A 19,393-nucleotide genomic window follows, 5' to 3' on the forward strand; every position below is an offset into this window, starting at 1 on the left:
GGGATCGTATTCAAAGCCAGAAGTATCGTCGTGCAATATCCTGAACTTGTGAGAGATTTTTTCTAACGCTCTTTTTATCTCAAACACAACGAATTTACTGTTATCGTTGTGGTATAGGACGAACTCCATAATTAGGCCCGTTGATATCGTATAGCCTCTTTGTTGTAATTCAAAGGGAATGGGCCGGCAAAATCTACTGTAGAACGCAAACAAACTCTCAAACGTGCGATGCGCGTGTTGTTCAACGGCATTACACTCGGCGTCAGCGGTTCGACGGGTAGCCTGGTCGTCATCTATAGGCGGTCTGTCGACGGTCCTTTTCTGGTAATATTCCGGCAAACCTACTAAAATTTCATACACTTTTTCTGGAAGTTTCGTTTGAGAGGGCGCCAAATTTTTAAGGGAAAAAAGGGCGCCTGTCATGCGCATAATCATCGGGTGTTTATGAATGATTACCTGTAGGTAGTCCTCTAGACAGTCGAACGATTCTGAAGCCTTCGTGATTTTCTTGCACTGGGGCCCAATACCTCTCTCGTAGTTGCTCAATTCCATAAGCAATCTGGCGTACGAACAGCTCAAGAACTGATGGGCTAGTTGGATTTTGTCAACCACGTTTTCGTTGGTCACCATTCCCTCCAGCAAATGGTTCACGGTCAATTCCATTTCGGCTCGGTCCGTCCGTCGTTGGTCTATAATGTAGATAGGGTCGTTCTCGTTGGCCATCTCGAGCCATCCGGAATACGACAACAGCTCTTGCATCGTGGCCACGAGGTTTGCTTTACAACATAACACAACACATCCCAATACATACGAGAAGTTTACTATGCCCGAGATATCTGTCAAAAACTTCATTTTTGATGTGGAATAATAAACGAATTTACGATTTTTTTTTTTAGGTATTCGTGTATAACGGTAAAAAAACTACAAATTGACGATGTCGCGCTTACGTGTCGTGCATCTACTAAAACGATATTCGTCGTGTATCGAAGTTTAAGAAATTTCGCACAAGAAAGGGGGGCACAACATGTTCTCGGCTAACGTTCCATTTACATGAAGCGACTTGTGTAATATATATACCTACTGCAAAAATAAAAAAAGTTGTACCTAGCCGCATACGTGTTTGCATGATTCGGATAGTTGATGACAACAGCTATTAAATTACTATTGCGATTTTTTTTTTCGATAACCGTAGAACAATAGCTTATTTATTATTTTAGCTTAAATTCGAATTGAATCATATAATATTGTTTCTAAATTTTTGCTTTTTTTTTGTGGCTGAATGTCAGATAATTTTTTTCATTTTGACCGATTTACTCGAGTAGCAGCTCTATAGATCTGAAATTGTATGTGATTGGTACTTTGGTGGGTCAAAGCGATAAAGTGGTTTTTAATTCTGCTTTTAAATCGTTTTAACCTTTTAACATAATTTTGCTCGAATTTAGGTTTTTTTTGTGTTTGTGTGAGCCCTCGGTACAATAACTTAGAAAATCGAAGGTCATGCTTGTACTAAGCATGAGTCGATGGTATTCTCATATCAGATATGTTTTTTTAGGATTTGTATACACAAATGTCTTTTTATTTCTACTCTGCTATAATATTATTTTATTATTTTTAAAGCCAAATATATTAAACTTTCCATAAATCCCGTGTAAAATATTCAGGAAATTATTATGTGTACATGTTGTTTACTTTTTAAAAACACAAGTTCCTACGATTTTAACATAATATTAGAGATGGAGTTATATGCTTTTTTTAAATATATTAAATTTGTCCCAACTTTAACGTGAGCCACGGGTTGGAAGATATTTAGGTTAAAAATCAGTAATTAGCTCAAAGTTATGAACTCATATAGCTTACAACAAATCCAATAATCTGATGGCGATAAACGATTCCAAATTGTAATTGGGACGGTCTGCGGAGATGTTAATAATACAATTTCACAGAATTTAGACGATGCTCTGCGTTGAGCGGTTAGTAATTCACTATCATCGCTTAGCGCAACTTAGTCAGTAGTTAATGAAATAAGTATAGCATCATTAATAACTACGTAATGTGGTAAGGGAACCGGCCGATAAAGATTATATTCGTCAATCGTCGCTATTGGAAATGTGAGTAAGAACAGAAGGAATTTATCCTTAGTTAGGACCGTTGTAGTCAAGATTTGGAAAAATGTCGGGATTTTTTGTTTACTAGGCGTAAGAGGTAATAAGAGGTAATAAGAGTGCCTATCGGAAGGTTCAGTTGGATGTAGTGGTAAATTGGCACTGCGGACATTTTCAAACATATCCGTCGACTTGTTTTCGCATGCCATTCCGTGAGTAATTGGTCTTTAGCAACTGGTATGTCCTTTCAATACCTTGATGCCCTGCTAAAGTTAATTTTGGGTTAATTCATATAATTTTATCATATACATACCCTAATGTATATGATAAAATTATCATAATATTAGGTAGAATTAGGGCGGCCCTTAAACATTTTTTTTTTTACGGTACCCCTTAAATCGGTTCTAATGTTCCTAAAATTAAGTTATAACAAATTTGAGACCATTCCGTAAATTTTAAATCGTGCCCCCGGCCTCTAAAGTTGAGTTAGAAAGTAGTTTTAATAAAGCACTATTTATTTTATTCTCCTAAAATAGTATATTCAGAAGTAACACATCCATAATTGTGGGTTGACCAACAGAAAAGTTGTAGCAAAAAGTCCAGCTTTTTTTGGAAAATTACTTTCTAACTCAACTTTAGAGGATCGGGGGTACGGGTTAAAATGTATGGAATGGTCTCAAATTTAGCAAACTTATTTTTAGGAACATTAAAATGAATTTAAGGGGTACCGTAATAAAATGACCACCCTAATATACACGTATAGAAACTGTAGAGGCCCTGATAATGTGGCACAATACCCCACGAACTATTGTCCAGTGAAGTTTTTCAAGGTCACATCCGATTTGCAGCATGGCTACTTTTGTTATTAATTGATGCTCCTCGCAGAATTTTCTTAGGTTCTGTATAAATATGTTTATAACGTGGTTTCTCAATATAATGATTTTTTGTAATTAAATATAAGATAGTGTTGCTACCAATTGTCCCAATTTTTATATTTTTCAAAGACCACATTTCCTATGGAAAAAATGTTTATTGGGAAAAGTGAACTTGAGGTAAATTTTTCGTTGGGATTGTTTGGATTTCCGTAAAATTGATAAATTTGTATAAACTACATCGCTTTGTACACCAAGCATGTGATTACACTTGCAATTGGGCAGTAAGTCTAATGTAGTACTTTGCGGCTGTGATCAATTATTATTATTTAGAAATTTGTTTTCACTACAACACTACGTGGTTTTAAAAACCAAGGTATAGTGTTTACTCACTGAACTCAATACATGGTACGTGTTCACAATACTGTTTATATTTTTTCTTGGTTTACTTGTAGTATATAATCGTGTGGACACTTGTGTGTACAAAATCTGAATTTTTATTTTGGCTAGTCACATTTGAAAAATAATAAACACAAAATAAAGAAAACTTTTGCCACCAAAATATTTTACTAGGTGGGATCCGACCTTACCGGTGTTAATTCAAGCGATAAAACTATCGTTAAGATATCTCAATATCTATTTTATGCTAGTGTCGATTTATAAATAACTACTAGTCGTTTTTAATCCTTAACTATGCAGCCCTTGAAAGTCAGTACTAAAAATTATTAATTTGACTATTTTGACCAATTTGAGGTTGCTGAATTGATAAACCAAAATAAAAAATATAACTCTTCTAGATTCAGTCGATATTATTTTGGAGCAATATTCAAGTGATACTTAATTAAAGAAAACAATAGACTATTTTGGCATAAATGAGCAATTGCAGTAAAAAAAACGTGTTAATTAAAATAAAATTTATATTTTATATAAACGTTACACTCCAAAGAAAAAATATAATAAAGTTTAAAAAATACATAGATATCAAATGTCACTGGAATTGCGATTGTTCTTATAGATGATGTACAGGGTGACCCAACTAATGTAACACTCTAATTTTCTCGGAAAATATTAATATTTTGAATAAAAAAAGTTTTGATTCTTAACGGTTATAATAAACGGCTCATTTGTTTACCTTTAGGTCGTCGTGTAAGACTTGACTGTTAATTATATATTTTTATCATTTTACCTGCTTTTCGGCAGCGGATGTACTAGATGCGGGTTTTTCAGGGATTTTTCTCACGTACCCTAAGTGATATACACCGCATTGAGTGCTGGTATATTATAATAAGGCGTGTAGCAATTTATAATATAACTAGACGGTTATACCTACCGTTGGCGAATATTATTACCGTTCTACTGATAAATGTTTTGGATAGCTCACCGTGTATGACAATTGTGCTTTAATTGATTTTATTCTGCTATGTATCGCCCATAGAAATTTACTAGGAATAAATCGTTATAAATACAAGTAATAGTAACCTATGGAATCTGTAACCATTATATGTAATTTTTGTGACACACTCATAACTGCCTAAGTTCATGTTTTTAACTATTTGTGAGAACTAAGAACAACAATAATCGTGATGACCAACATGCCTGATTACCGATGACAGCATTATCAATGGGGACCAATACCTATTATCATTTAACGGTAAAATAGAAGTGCTACTGTTGTAAAAACTGAACAAATTTTGATTTATAATTCAAATCTTTACTAAGTCATAGTACACGAACATATAAATAAAAAATTCAAATTAAAACGCCAACATTTTTAAAAAAAAAAATGTTGTCTACTTATCTACAAAATTAAAGACATACTTTCTCATTTAAAAAACCATAGGCAATACTTATGACGTATAAGGATTGAAGTTAAAATGTTCTTAACATTGAAAAATTTAGTAAAATATGTACCAAGTATATGGGAAAAAAACATTAATAGTTTTCGAGAAAATGAGTGTCTTGCACCAATTGGATCATTCTGTATAATATGAAATAATAGGGTTATGATGTATAATATAATATAAGACTCATAAGGTTGATAAATCGTAGACGAAATATAAAAACCTTTTTTAGCTTCGATGCAGAGCGGCGAAGGTATATTTTCAATAATTTCAATGAAAAATAATGTTTGTACTACCATACTAACACTATGGTTAAAATTAAAACTGTTGGTCATACATTTTATGAATAAAAAATAAAATCAATAACTTCTTAAGTGAACGTTTTTAATATACATTAATTAGTATTCGTTTTAAGATAGCTCATAAAAATACAACTAGTAGTTATTTTGAAAATAAAGTATATATTTTGTAAATTTGTATGAAATACTAGGCAGTAGATTTGGGTTGGCACGGTTGGCTCAGTAGGAGCGGAGCACTTTTCAAATAAAAATATGTATTCCAGAACAATTAATTTTATTCGCTATAGCGTGTGCACCTATTATTATTGCTTGATATGTTGTTAAAAATATGAAATATTTAAACAAAATCAAAAGTTGACAATATTCTCGAGTCTGTCATACTGTTTAAGGTTTTTTCACACAGATGTTTCGGTATGTTCTTTTGAAACTGCTATAGGTGTTATTCGAATATTCATCCAAAACAATATATTTCATATTATATAAAATGACGTGTAAAAACACAGACAACGGTTGTGTATAACATATCATGTATGCAAGTAATAAAAATGGTTTTTGTTTGATATTTGCTTTATGGCTATATTATGTACGTATTTAAATGTAAGACATTTGTGATAACCCGAATGTAATATTGTATTCTCTTCACAGTAAAATGCGATTTGAGTAAGTTTTAGAACAAAAAAATACCTAGAAAACCCAGTACAATTGTGAGGCGGTCATAGTGGTAACAAAGCATATTGAAGGGGCGGGGGGGGATCGGGGAATCTCAGGTCTATAAGAATTATTAGAAATTGAAAAATATGTAAATTTATTGGGTGTTTTTTTCGATTTCAAAAATGAAGTATCATTTTTGTGTGTACAAGTGTCCCACTGACTTTATAGGTAAAATTGTTAAGAAAAAGAACTGCCGTCCCTACAAATAAAAAATAAAATTATATACAAAAATTTTAAAAAATGCTAGTTACTCCTAAATGGCATTAAATAGTATTTTTTCTTAAGGTTAAGACTACATACATATTTGGAACTAATTCGAATAAAAAAAAAAAAATGCCAGTTAGAATAATTATTATAACTGAAATGTGATAAACTCACTTTTAAATAAACGCTTCGATGCGATTCTATGGATAGTAGGTTATATCTAGTATAATCCAAACCACGCATAGTATAAACCAGCAGAGTAAGAAAGTGTTATTCGTAAAGGAGTTCTACTACTCATTAATACTAGTAGTAGTGAGTAAATAAGGAAGGTCCAGTATTCACAGATAATAATACAAATTTCGAAAAAATCGTTGTACCTGATGGCAACAATGTGCCTACAACATAATTTTAAAAAAATGTATTTTTAGTATAAGAGGGGGTGTGATTAAGGATAACCGTCTGTCTATAATTATTTATTTCCGTTGTTATCCGTATATCGTACCTAATAATATAATGAAAATATGTTCATTACCTGTTTACCGTTGATTCACTGGCCCATAGCAACATGGAAATTAACTACGGTCAAGTGTAATTTTCCCCTTTTTCTTAATAATATTAAATTTTGACTAAAATGTTTGAGAAAATTGTATAAGTTAATGTTTTTTCCTAATACCTTAATACCTAATGTAATACCTTTTTGGTTTTTACCATATAATAATATTTTAAGTTATTGTAGTTTTTCCTGTTCGGTTTACAACTCGAGCAACAACCTATATATTTTTTCAAATATGCATGTGAGCTATTTTTTTTAACGGAATCAGTTACTAAAAAAATACTTTATAACATCAATTAAAAAATAATTATGCTTTTATTGAAATAACAATATATTTCCAAAACTTAATATATAAAAATCATTACAATTTAAAATTTTGATCGTATATGATCTATAAGCTCTGAAATAAATTAGGATATTCTCTATACTTTAATTTAGCGTAAGAAATGGTTAATTCACGTATTCTTCTTATGAAAAATCTTCCTTTTCCATCGATCGTACCATTTTGTACGTTGTCGGGAACATAATAAGTATTAAACCCATTATCCAAAAAGCAAAATTGTTGATAAAATTCTTGCGAATTTCGGGAAATTTTGGAAATATCATTTTCGATTGCCGGAGACCAAGTCATCACGTCTCGGTCATCCCGTGCGGTTCTGTCGTCGTAGAATCCTTTGAAACTCTTCAGCAAATCGTAAACGCCTTTGTTGTACTTGGTGTCCGGCGACAAATTTTGAAAATAAAATAACGCGTCGATCATGCGTATCACTGACGGATCGGTTTCGTTGAATATTGTCAGAAATTTGTCCAGACAGTCGAGATCGTTCGATTTCTTGCAACTGGTCCACATGCTCGCGACGTGATCACAGCATTCTTTTAAAATCGATGCGTACTTACAACTTAAAAAACTATGCGCTCGCTTCATTTTGGCGTACACGTTTTCTTTGGTGACGATAATAGTGCTGTCGGTTGGAAGTAAATCATCCAATTTTGACCGATAAGGACTATCGCGTTCTTTAATTTCTACAAACTTAAACATGTTCCAAAATGAGCGAATTTCTAGGAGTATGTCCATTTTTTCCAACCGTACAATAGTGTTGGGATCGTAAGGCCGGATACGAGTAGTATACGATTCGGAATCGTATTCAAAGCCAGAACTATCGTCGTGCAATATCCTAAACTTGTTGGAGATTTTTTCTAATTCTTGTTTTATCTCAAACACAACATCACCACTGTTGTTATAGTAACGTTCGACCAACCCTGTTATTTTGTCCGTTACGTTCGAATAGCCTCTTTGTAGTAATTCAAAGCAAATGGGCCGGCAATTGCTATTGTAAAACGCAAACAACCGACTTAATGTGTCGTGCGTGTGCTGATCGACAGCGTTGCATTCGGCGACAATGTTTCGTCGGGTAGCCTGGTCGACGGTATTTTGCTGGTAATATTTCGGCAAACCTACTAAAACATTATACACTGTTTCTTGAATTTGCGTTTGAGAGGGCGACAATTTTTTAAGGGACAGAAGAGCGCCTGTCATGCGCATAACCAACGGGTGTTTATGACCGAAAGCATGCAGGTAGTCCTCTAGACAGTCGAATGATTCTGAAGCCTCCTCCATGTTCTTGCACTGGGACAAAAAGCCTCTCTCGTAGTCGCACAAGTCCATCAGCACTCTGGCGTATGAACAGCTTAAGAACTGATGAGCTAGTTGGATTTTGTCAAACACGTTTTGGATGGTCATCGTTTCCGCCAGGAATTCGTTCATCGACAATTCGTGTTCAGTTTCGTTCGTCTGTCGTCGATCTATAATAAAGATAGGGTAGTCTCTTTGGGCCATCTCGAGCCATCCGGAATACGACAACAGCTCGTGCGTCGTGGTCACGAGGTTTGCATCACAACATAACACAATACAACCCAACACATACGAGAAGCTTACTATGCTCGATATATCTAATAAAAACTTCATTTTAAATGCGCATTAATAAACGAATTTACCGGGTTATTTTTAGGTATACGTGTATAACAGAAAAAAAGTTACAAGTCGAAAATGTCGCCTCTACGTGTCGCACATCTAATAAAATGTTGGTCGTCGTGTGTCAGCGTTAAAGAAATTTTGCACGGGAGGTGTTTTATTTACGTAAGACAACTTGTGTGCTAGGTCGTGTGATAAGTCGTAGGTTGATTGCAAAAATCATGTTTACTTATCGAATATTTGTACTGAATAGTAGATTCATGTGTAGAAATATTCCTCAAAAAATGATAATCGCCTATATATATTTTCCTGTGAAGTATAAAACCTTGATGTGAAAACGGGGACTGTTGGAATAATAATTAATATTCTATATATCAGGAAGTATTTCACAATATATAAATATGTTGTTTATCTGTATAATAAAAATACGTAGTTGTTAACCAGGAAATGTTATAGAAAAACAAAGTTGTTTTTGTAAGCACACGTGTATGTGTAGACGCGTGCAACCTTGTGGGTTAATATAAATAGCATTTGATCTAAGGGCTCGGGGCTCAGTATTTTTATTCAGTTTATACATATTACTAGTGTATTATTGTTTCACTGTGTTGTATATATTCTATGTATAATATATCTATTATTGTAATAACTTTATTTGTGTTAAATACTTGATTATCATTACTACTCGCACACTGATACTATATTTATGTATAGTATTACAACAGGGACTCTCGACCATTGCAATAAAAGTGTTAAAAATAATAATTATTAGGTTTAATCTCATAATTATAAACTACATTATTGGTAAAAACGCCAGTTAAAAAAATCAGATATATACATAGTAAGTTAAGTAAAAAGTTTTCGCGGACACGAAAGTTGTGCTTTCGCACCACTCCGTGTGCGACCACCGCCACATGTTGCAGTTACGCCTTACGCTCAAAAACTCCGCTAGGTGGCGCACCACCAAAATAGACGTGTCCACGCAAGCGAATTTGATTCGGACCAAAAGCCTGCCCACGGGGGGGTTTTGAAATCCGAAAAAAAGGTTTTAAGATACCAGGGTCCCAGAAGTTAAAAATCTAAAATACGTCTGTTCCGGCCGTGTGTGTAGATCGGAACAAAGGACTGCCGAGTAAGGCCCACCAAGTCACTATTACAACATGCGATTGGCTCTTTCATAACAACAGTGACAATCCACAGGATAAAGAACAAGAACTAAAGACTCTGATAGCATAAAAGAGAGCGCTTAAGAGTAATAACGTGGTCCCTACGTGGACCGATAAGGCTGGAGGGAGCATTCTAGCACTTAGCAAATCCTTGCCAACCTGCCAGCAGGTAAGAACCGGGGTTACAATTGTCCACACAATCAAGGATGGCTCAAAAACAATTGAAAATACAATCCCTGACCAATGCCCCCACAGATTCGGAGGAGGGAGGGGGGTGGACATTATGGATCACACGACAGGAAACCGGCAACTGAAACCACTGGAGATTTGGAAATCGGAGAAGCGAAGCTGGTACACGAAATCAGCGAGCTCGAGGAAAAGCTATGGGAACTGGAGACGTCACAATTCTACAGGAGTTATTATAAATAAGAGCGATAAAATCACTTTCAAATAAACGCATTGATGCTAATTATTGAACACTGCACCTCACTGTAATATGTTCTTACTCTGCTGGTTTATACTGTGCTTTGTGTAGACTTGGTTTGAAAATTACAACTAGTGATTCGCTTTGGAAAGTAATTTTATTTCTGCTCTTGAAGAGAAAATAGAAAAAAAAGTAAATGTACTTCGAATCACCGTTTGGATCTGATATGGCCACACAGTCAAAAAGAAAATGGGTTATCTCCTGCTTTTCAGATACGCCTAGTGTTGATCAAACAACCTACGATTCCTTTCAAACAAACTGTACCAGTAAATACCACAACACAAAAAGCCCCTTGGCCCGTTAGTATTAAAAAACGATAAATAAGTATGCTACTGTATTATTCTTGCATATTATTAAAAAATGTGTACTACACATAATTATTATTTTTGCATGATATATTATTGTTATTAGCTTTTTTTGTTGGTAGTGTAAAAATAAATGCTTGCTTTACAAGCATATTGCACGTAACTATTTTAATTTTTTTGTTTAATTTATGAATAAGACACAATGATCTGATATAGCCTCACAGTCAAAAATAAAATGGGCTATCTCCTAACTATTCAGATACGCCTATTGTTGATCAAACAAACTACGATTCTTTCACACAAACTGTACCAATAAATACCACAACACAAAAAGCCCCTAAGCCAGTTAGGATTAAAAAACGATAAACCAGTATGCTACCGTATTATTGTTGCATATTATTAAAAAATGTGTACTACACATGATTATTATTTTTGCATGATATATTGTTATTAGCTTTTTCTGTGGGTATTCATATTGGAGTGTAAAAATAAATGCTAGTTATAGTTTATACATCTTACCGCCCCATTCGAAGAAATAGTTTATTTTCATAAAAAGTAAATCCATGTTGATTTTTTTGCCACATAGCATGTTTAATTTTTCACTACTTTTTTAAAAATATAAAGGAAAAAAATTGGTAAATTAACATGTCGTGTTTTCAACTGAAATTCTCAATAGCTTATGGTATATTACATAAAGTGAATGATGATATTTCAATAATATAACCTGCAGCCTGCATTAAAAATACTTGTCTCACATGTATGTCATAAAAAAAATTGATTCACTAGTGGATTAGTTTATCAGATATAATTAAAGGAATAAACTCTAGGGTTTTTCCGATTTTGACAAAAGCTATTAAATCCAAAAAAAGTTTATTACACGGAGTGCAGTTTTGACAATTTTGTTTGTCACTAAAAATAACTAAATAAATAAAATTCAAGACTGAATAATGGTAATAATAATTATTATAATTATAATATTCAAAACTCTTAAACTCTTAGTCCTTTTGGCTAAACAACAATGGTAATTAAGTAATTTCTGAAATGATAATTCTAAAATTATTTCGACATCGGTCAAGTTAAGGTCATTCCTAATTTTTTGAAGAATATCACATAACTACCACGTTGTAAAAACTGAAAAACTTGTGATATTAAAATGATAATTAAAAAATTATGTCGGCATTGGCTAAGCTAAGGTCATGTCCGATTTTTGTATGATATTAAAATGATAATTAAAAAATGATTTCGACATTGGCCCAGCTAAGGTCATGCCTTACTTTTTGAAGAATATCACATAATTACCACGTTGTAAAAACTAAAAAAAATTATGATATTTAAATGATAATTCAAAAATTATTTCGGCATCGGCCAAGCTAAGGTCATGCCTAAATTTTTTAAGCATAAACATAATTAACACATTGTAAAAACTGAAAAAAATAATTATATTGAAATGATAATTAAAGAAATTATTCAGCATTGGCCAAGCTAAGGTCATGCCCGATTTTTGTGTGATATTAAAATGATAATTGAAAAATTATCATTTTTAGTATTTAATATTTGGGTATTTTGAACTAGTAAACAAAGTCAAAACATTCAGTTTTACATATATTATTAGTACATTATTTTCTAGTATTCACTAAAAATAATAGTTTATAATAGATAAATCAAACTATGTATGAATAATTAATTATTTCCAAATAATTATAGAAAATAATTTATGAAGGGGTTTTGTTCAAAATGTAGGTAATTCGTATGAGAAAAAAAACCGTTTACCTGAAAAAAAAAAATACATAAAAAGTGTTTTTTTAATTCTGATGCGTTATAATTTTAAAAATTTGTTAATAACAATTGTTCAACCAACAAAAATATATTTAATTAAACAAACTTAACCCTTTTCATATAATAACAAGTTACTTAGTCCCCACTACGTTTGCTGCTAGATCAGTACTAAAATCATGCTGAAACCAAGTATAAATTATATTATTAACTCACTCGGTATTTTTTTTATAAAAACAAGATTGTGAGTTCATAAAAACGTTATAAGAACCCTACGAAAAACGCTCTAAGATACCGATCAGTGTGCACCAAGTCGGATGATAGTTTTCAACGTCTATAGAGATTAGAGCAGAAACAACAGACACTTTGATCGTTAAGTTACAACGTGAAAAAATTAGCGTCAACAATTGTTCCATCGATGCCCTAACTTTGAGGGAATTTACAATTTTCATCAATCTAAAAATAAGACAAAATTAAAAACAATTTTTTTTATATTTGTCCACAACATAAATTGCTTTTTTTTTTTTATAAAAAATTAACCCCCATTCTACGGACTTCTTGTTGTATACCCAGATGCCAGATGGAAAGTTTTTTATTTATACTTTAGTACACTAGTGCCCAGTGTCAAATTGGATATTAAACACTTAGGCTTGAGACATTTTGAGATATATAGGAAAAGGTCAACGAGAACCCGCATTTGGCAACATAACAACACGCCTCGAATTAAATATTTATTTATTTCCAGTGATAGACACCGTATCCTTTAGGAACAATTTATGATTGTAACAATAGCTAATATTTTTATAAAACTCAATTATTAATTGTTTACCATAGTGACATACGTTGAAATTTAATATGAGATATTAATTATGCACTGTTTGTAAAATCATACAATAATAACATTTTTATTCCCAATGTAAATAACACAAGATTATACCGTGAAAAATATTCGTACACATATTATAATGATGAATAAATATTTATATAAATATATTATAATCGTTCACACACAAACATAATAATTAACAATACAGTATATTAAAATTTTATTCTAATTCCCGAGGAATAAATGCTATATGGTTATTGTTTACAAGTAGCAAGTAAGGAACCTTACAAACAGAACATTTTTCTGAAACTATTTTAATAGTATTGCAGAAACACATAAGAACGGACTTGTCCTTTGTAGAGTAAAATCGTAAGTACACAAAATTATTTTCTAATGATATTATATTCTTCGAACTATGCAAATGTTTGAATAAAATACATTTATATAATAATTTTTGATATCCTAGTCATATATATTTCTCTACTCGCCTGTTTGCAGTAACGTCAGTGGAAAACAAATTCTGTGTGTTATAATAATTATAACCGGAACTACTTACAAATAACAAAATCGAACATACCATGGAATTTGTAAATCAAGTGGCTTTAGTTACTGGTGCAGCGTCTGGAATCGGTTATGCTTACACCAAGTACTTACTTCAAAATAATGTTAAGGTATGTATATTTACTTATATATATATATTATAAAAGTAATAAAAATATACTTCTGATGGTAGTGATACAATAAATTGATCACGCCCATAAAATGAGAAATTTATGTTGTTGACAAATATAACCCATAAACTTCTTGAGTGATAATTGATTTTCTTTAGATGAAGTGGTAGGAATAAAATTTAAAAAGTTCACCCAATTCTACTTCGGATTTGTTTTTATACTATTCAGGCTAAAAACTAACAAAACAATTGATTTTTTTAAAAAAAAGAAGGAAACCCCTTTTTGAAATTATTTTCAAGAAAAAACAATTTGAGCTTAGTCGAATTATCTCATAGTTCATATGAAATATTCTTTAGTAATATTTTTATATGTAAATGGATGGAAACTTGTTCCTTTTGTAGCTTTTTGTATGTGTATTTCTAAGCCTCACTGATAGACTTAAAATTAGACTGAATGTACATTTAGAGTGGTTCCATAACCTAAACGATGCCTTGAAATATTTTAGGCAATTCGATTTTAATTAACAACACAATTTCAACCTTCATAACAAAATCTCTTTTTTTAGGTAGCGCTTTGTGACATAAACATCAAGCAATGCCAATCCGTTTCCAATGAATTTGCACAGATCTTCGGCCACGATGAAGTCTTAGCGTTACATTGTGACGTCACTAACGATGTGATATTTGAAAGTAATAATTATAACTTAGATTGTAATAATTTATTCTACACAGTTTTTAGTTTAAACGCTAATATTTATTGAAAAATAAGGCAAACGCTAAATAACTATTATAAAATATGCGTTTTTTTTTTAAATTAAATTAAATAATAAATTATATTATTAAATTTTACTAAAGTTATTTCTTAAGTCACGAATAACTTTCTTCGTATGTACTGTAAGTACATACTTACTTTACTTATTTGTAAAAAAAAGTTAATATTTTAATCACCACTAATTTTATTTCTACGCAATAGTGAAATTAGTAATATATGACTAATTTGTTGTTTTGCTTACTATTAGATTAAAATAATCATGATTAAAAAATTAACTTAATTAAACACTAAAATGACAATTTTTCAAGTCAGCTTTGAACTCGAATAAAAAATGTCCAACTCTGTTCATCGAATACCAACTCTTTGGTGCGAAGCTAAGCATAGGCTATTTCTGTCCACCTAGCTAAAACGTCATAAAGATTATGATGTTGTGTAATTATTTTTTAGATGCATTCAAGTCGTGTATAGACCACTTTAAGAGATTGGACATAGTCGTCAACAATGCGGGAATATATAACGAAACGATGGAAAAGTGGGAGTCTACAATTAACGTTAACTATGTAGGTAGCTTGAAAGCCAATGATTTGTTTAACTTATATTTATAATTAGAAAAAATCGTTTCAATCTTTACCTTTATACGACAGACATTAAATCGTGGGCATGTCGTTTGGTCAGCAAATGTTCTGTTTCTTATCAGCTGATTCTCTAGTCCAATATATCTTATCAGTTATCCGAATTTCCACTTATGCCTATACCATGCCCGCCTCATCTTCCAGAGTAATATAGAGGAGCCAAGTGACTGCTTCTTGCAGTGCAGCTACTTTAGAAGAAACACATTTCTAATACGGTTATTGGTAAACAATAATTGTTTTAGAACAGAATGACTATTATTCAGAAGAAAAACAGCCATTGAGATCATAAATTTCGTTACTAAAATTCTGGAAAAATGTATTGTAGTCAGAAATTTCTTCTTTGCTGCCGAAACTGATTTCACAAATTTTGAGTTAAGAAATGAAAAGTGTCACCAGAACTAAGAGAAAAATAATACTTATCTTTATACCGTCTACACTGATTAGCCCGTAGGTGTGACAAAAATAATCTCCCATAAGAACTCATGTAATTCTTAAAATGTTTCTCTGTTGGTTGTTTTGTGATATTATCTCAAATCGTGTTCATGATCTGTAATCATGCAGCTTGTCAAAATATATATATTTTATGCATTTATTTATTTTTTCTCTTTATTTGTAGTCAAAATATAAAGAGGGGTCACTTGTCCGTTGTCGAACCAATGTGGTATGCAGGCGATGTAGGGAACGAAACGACTCCTCTATACTATTACTCTTTGCCAGCTGATTCTTTTATCAATATTCTCTTACAGTCATCCATGAGTTATCGATTTCACCTTATTACTATCCCATCTCCTATCTACTTTCATTGTGTTACGTCATGCGATCAAAGGCGTCACGAAACTTTTATAAACAGACTTCAGAATGTTCTTCAGAATGTTTTTTTCCTTAGGGAGGTGTGGTCAGGGGCACTATGTTGGCGATTAAGTATATGGGCAGACCGTACGATGGCAACGGAGGAACTGTTGTGCAGACTGCGTCCATAGCTGCTTTTATGGGAAATTTGTTTATATGTCCAATATACAGATCTACAAAACGGGCCATCGTAGAATTCACCAGAGCGATCGGCGTAATATATTGCAAACACATTATATTATGTTGATGTTTGTACGCTTTAAGTGAGTTTTATGTTAAAGGACAAGAAATCATTCGAGCATTTAAACGTCAGAATTATGGCGCTGTGTCCGGGATACGTAAGGACGCCAATGATTGAAGGCGACAGGTCCAGTGTGTACTTGATCAAAGAGTACGGTAAAAAAGCAAACGAAATGGTGGCCACGTTACCGGTGCAAATGTATAAACTGTTATGCAATTAGAATTTCGTTTTTATTTAAAAAAATCCGTCAAGTGGATCTTAAGTGTTATTAGCTCCGCGGGGTTTTTAGTTTTGTTTAAAGATAACGAGTCTCTTGAAATCCATTTCCATGTAGTTCACCTTTTCCGCGATCAACTGCTTGGTTTTAGTTTTCAATCATCGAACTTGGGAAATATTATGCATGTGAATTTTAAATATGAAAATATTAAGTATACTGACGACATGCTGGCCATTAAAACCATCGGCTAGTATTTTGTGGTCATGGTCATTTTCTTTCATCCTCTGCACCACCCTTAACTACGATCTTCGCACCTTCCTTCCATTGATGACATATTATCTCGTAAGTTCGTATTTTTTGTCAGCTGTCTTTTATCAGCATCTTTAATCATCACGAACTGGACGTACGAAAACAGACAGCAGAGTAACTTCTGTAGAGTCTAACTTCTAAAAAGTTATAGCGTGTCGTAATTTTAAATTAAAAATTTGTTAATGTTTTGGATGTGTTTTCGATTTTTAAAGGAGAGGGTTGAATTGTAGTTAATCTTGAGTTATTCGTTCATACAGTAAAAAACCTCATTGTATCACAGCTGTAGTCGTGGCCAAATGAAGGTGCGGTTGGTGACTTCACGTTATTTTTCTGGCGGCCAATTAGGAGCCGTATTTCTTTTTTACATATTTTAAAAAATTATTTAAAATAGAACTTGTACCTCATTAAATAATTTTCTTACGAAAAAAATTAATTTCAGATTTGAAATCGGGAAATTAAAATTTTTTGAATTGATATGTAATATGATTTTTTGGTATCCGGCTACACGTGCGTCCACAAGGTGGCCACTAAAATGCCGGCATGTTTTAATATAAAATAATTCTAAGGCCACAAATGAATTGATAAAATAATTCTTACCCAAAATGATGTGTCACATGCCATATGTTGGTTTTGGTCACATGCCGGCCAATCAGTGGCCACTCGGTGGACGCAAGTGAGGCCAGATACCAAAAATTCATGTTACATTTCAATTCAACAAGTTTTTTTGCTTGATCTCAAATGTGAAATTATTTTTTTCGTAAGACAATTTTTTTATGAGATACGAGTTCTATTTTTTTATAATTTTTAAATAAAAAACAATGAATATAATTTATTGTGCTCATAGAGCATCCTGAATGTCTCATTTGATGTTCGGTAAAACTTTACTTTACACCCTGTATATATCGCCAACAGTTGTTGCTCCTTTGTGTCGTATCGTCTCGCGTTGGACGGAATCACCAACCGCACATCAATTTGGCCACGACTATAATTCATGCCAGCTAAAAATATATTATGCAGTTATAACTTTGTATTTTATTATAAAATTGACAAAACGTAATTTTTTCAGACCCGAAAGTGTAGCAAAAGGGTTAATCGAAATACTGAAACACGGCGAAACCGGCGACTGTTGGATAGTGGAAAACGATGAAAAACCGCGACCGGCTAACTTACTCGACATACCGTACTGATGAAACTATAGATTGATAATGAATAATCATAGAATTTTTATTGAATTTGAATTTATATAAAACAGTTATTATTAATTTTTCAAGTATAAAACGGAGAGGGTGCACTGAAAAGTATTTTTACAATAAATTATAATATGACTAAAAAATTACTTACTTAGTATTTTTCTTAGCTTTATCAACTTATATTTAGTTTATATAAAACAGATAAACAACTCTATTCGCTTCAAATATGTGTTCATGTTCACGGTTACTTTCATCCTCTCCTCTTTCTTCTCTTTTCCTTTCCATCTTCTCATCATTCTTCTCCTCCTCTCAATTTCCTTGTTCCTTTCTCTCGTTTACCATTTCTGTCCCTACTATTCTCTTCGCCATCAAACTCATGATGTCTCAAGTTCAGGTAAGGCTTAACCTTAATGTAACCAAACCGTACTTGTATTATACAAATCTAAACTAATCCTACCATAAGCGTGACGCTAATTTTCGACAAACCCCCAACCATGAGACATATCATTCATGTCAATAGATTGATAAGTTTTTAGGTCTTCATCACCACCGGTTAGTGTTTAGGTTTATGGTGATGTTCATTTTTCTCCGCTCCCTCCATTACAATATTCTCACCACCCTTCATCTAAATGTTCTTACATACCCTTTCTTCACTCTATCTACAAATTTACTCCCCGTCCCTACATTTGTTGAAAACTAATTTATGTTTTAAATATAGACCCACAATATTTCTTTGACATAATATATTTCATAAAACTATAATAATTTGAGCTGATTAAGTTATTAGTTTATATTTTTCACCAGTGTGTCTTCATTTTTGAGACATAATTGGTGTATAAACCAAAAAAAAATAATAATAATAGTAATATGGTTTTAGATTTAGGTATGTTATAGGAATTAAAAGGTGTACATTAATAATTCTTAAATATATTTTGTTTAAGTTGAAGATGTACTATTGAAAATGTTTCTTTCAACTTGCAATCTTCGAAGAAGTATATAATAATACTACGGTTAATTAAACTCATAATTTTATGTCGAGTCATATTAAACATAAACTCATAAAAACATTTTTTATTAGCACTATTAGTGAAATGCTTATAAGAGTAGTTTTTTCACTTGAAAGTCACTTTATAATATACAGGGTGACCACGAAAACACATTATTTTTTCAAAAAATTAAAATAATACTAATTTTTCGAACAAATTTTTTTAAAACTTATGTGACATGTTTATGGGTGTATGCCATTTATTTTACGACAATTTTCGAGAAAAAAAACATTTTATTTAACTTGTTATTATGTAAAATTATGATTCACAAGTGTACACCATTTATTTTACGGTCCCCTACTTTGGATGATTTGAAAGTGGCAATTCGTACAGAGGTGGCACTAATCACGAGGGAGACACTA

General features: G+C 32.3%; 1 protein-coding gene across 1 annotated transcript; it reads left to right on the plus strand.

The window, feature by feature from the left end:
• The first annotated feature begins 13,683 nt into the window (after positions 1-13,683).
• On the plus strand, positions 13,684-17,982 carry LOC126841565 (15-hydroxyprostaglandin dehydrogenase [NAD(+)]-like). Its single transcript, XM_050578146.1, has 6 exons — positions 13,684-13,776; positions 14,342-14,465; positions 14,995-15,107; positions 16,066-16,242; positions 16,310-16,467; positions 17,862-17,982. The coding sequence occupies exons 1-6, from the start codon at positions 13,684-13,686 to the stop codon at positions 17,980-17,982; spliced, it is 786 nt and encodes a 261-aa protein (XP_050434103.1).
• Positions 17,983-19,393: the final 1,411 nt, after the last annotated feature.

This window comes from Adelges cooleyi, unplaced genomic scaffold, assembly GCF_023614345.1.
Source record: "Adelges cooleyi isolate 19-005CV unplaced genomic scaffold, UGA_ACOO_1.1 ACOO_flye_CR_arks_rails_tigmint_CR_PRNA_394, whole genome shotgun sequence".
Lineage (NCBI taxonomy): Eukaryota > Metazoa > Arthropoda > Insecta > Hemiptera > Adelgidae > Adelges > Adelges cooleyi.

What these genes read in the sequence shown, in the direction of transcription:
- LOC126841565 (XM_050578146.1), top strand. Translation starts at nt 13,684, where the DNA reads ATGGAATTTGTAAATCAAGTGGCTTTAGTTACTGGTGCAGCGTCTGGA. An exon ending in TAACGATGTGATATTTGAAA is followed by an intron (nt 14,466 to 14,994) that starts GTAATAATTATA and finishes ATTATTTTTTAG; the next exon opens with ATGCATTCAAGTCGTGTATA. An exon ending in GCCACGTTACCGGTGCAAAT is followed by an intron (nt 16,468 to 17,861) that starts GTATAAACTGTT and finishes TAATTTTTTCAG; the next exon opens with ACCCGAAAGTGTAGCAAAAG.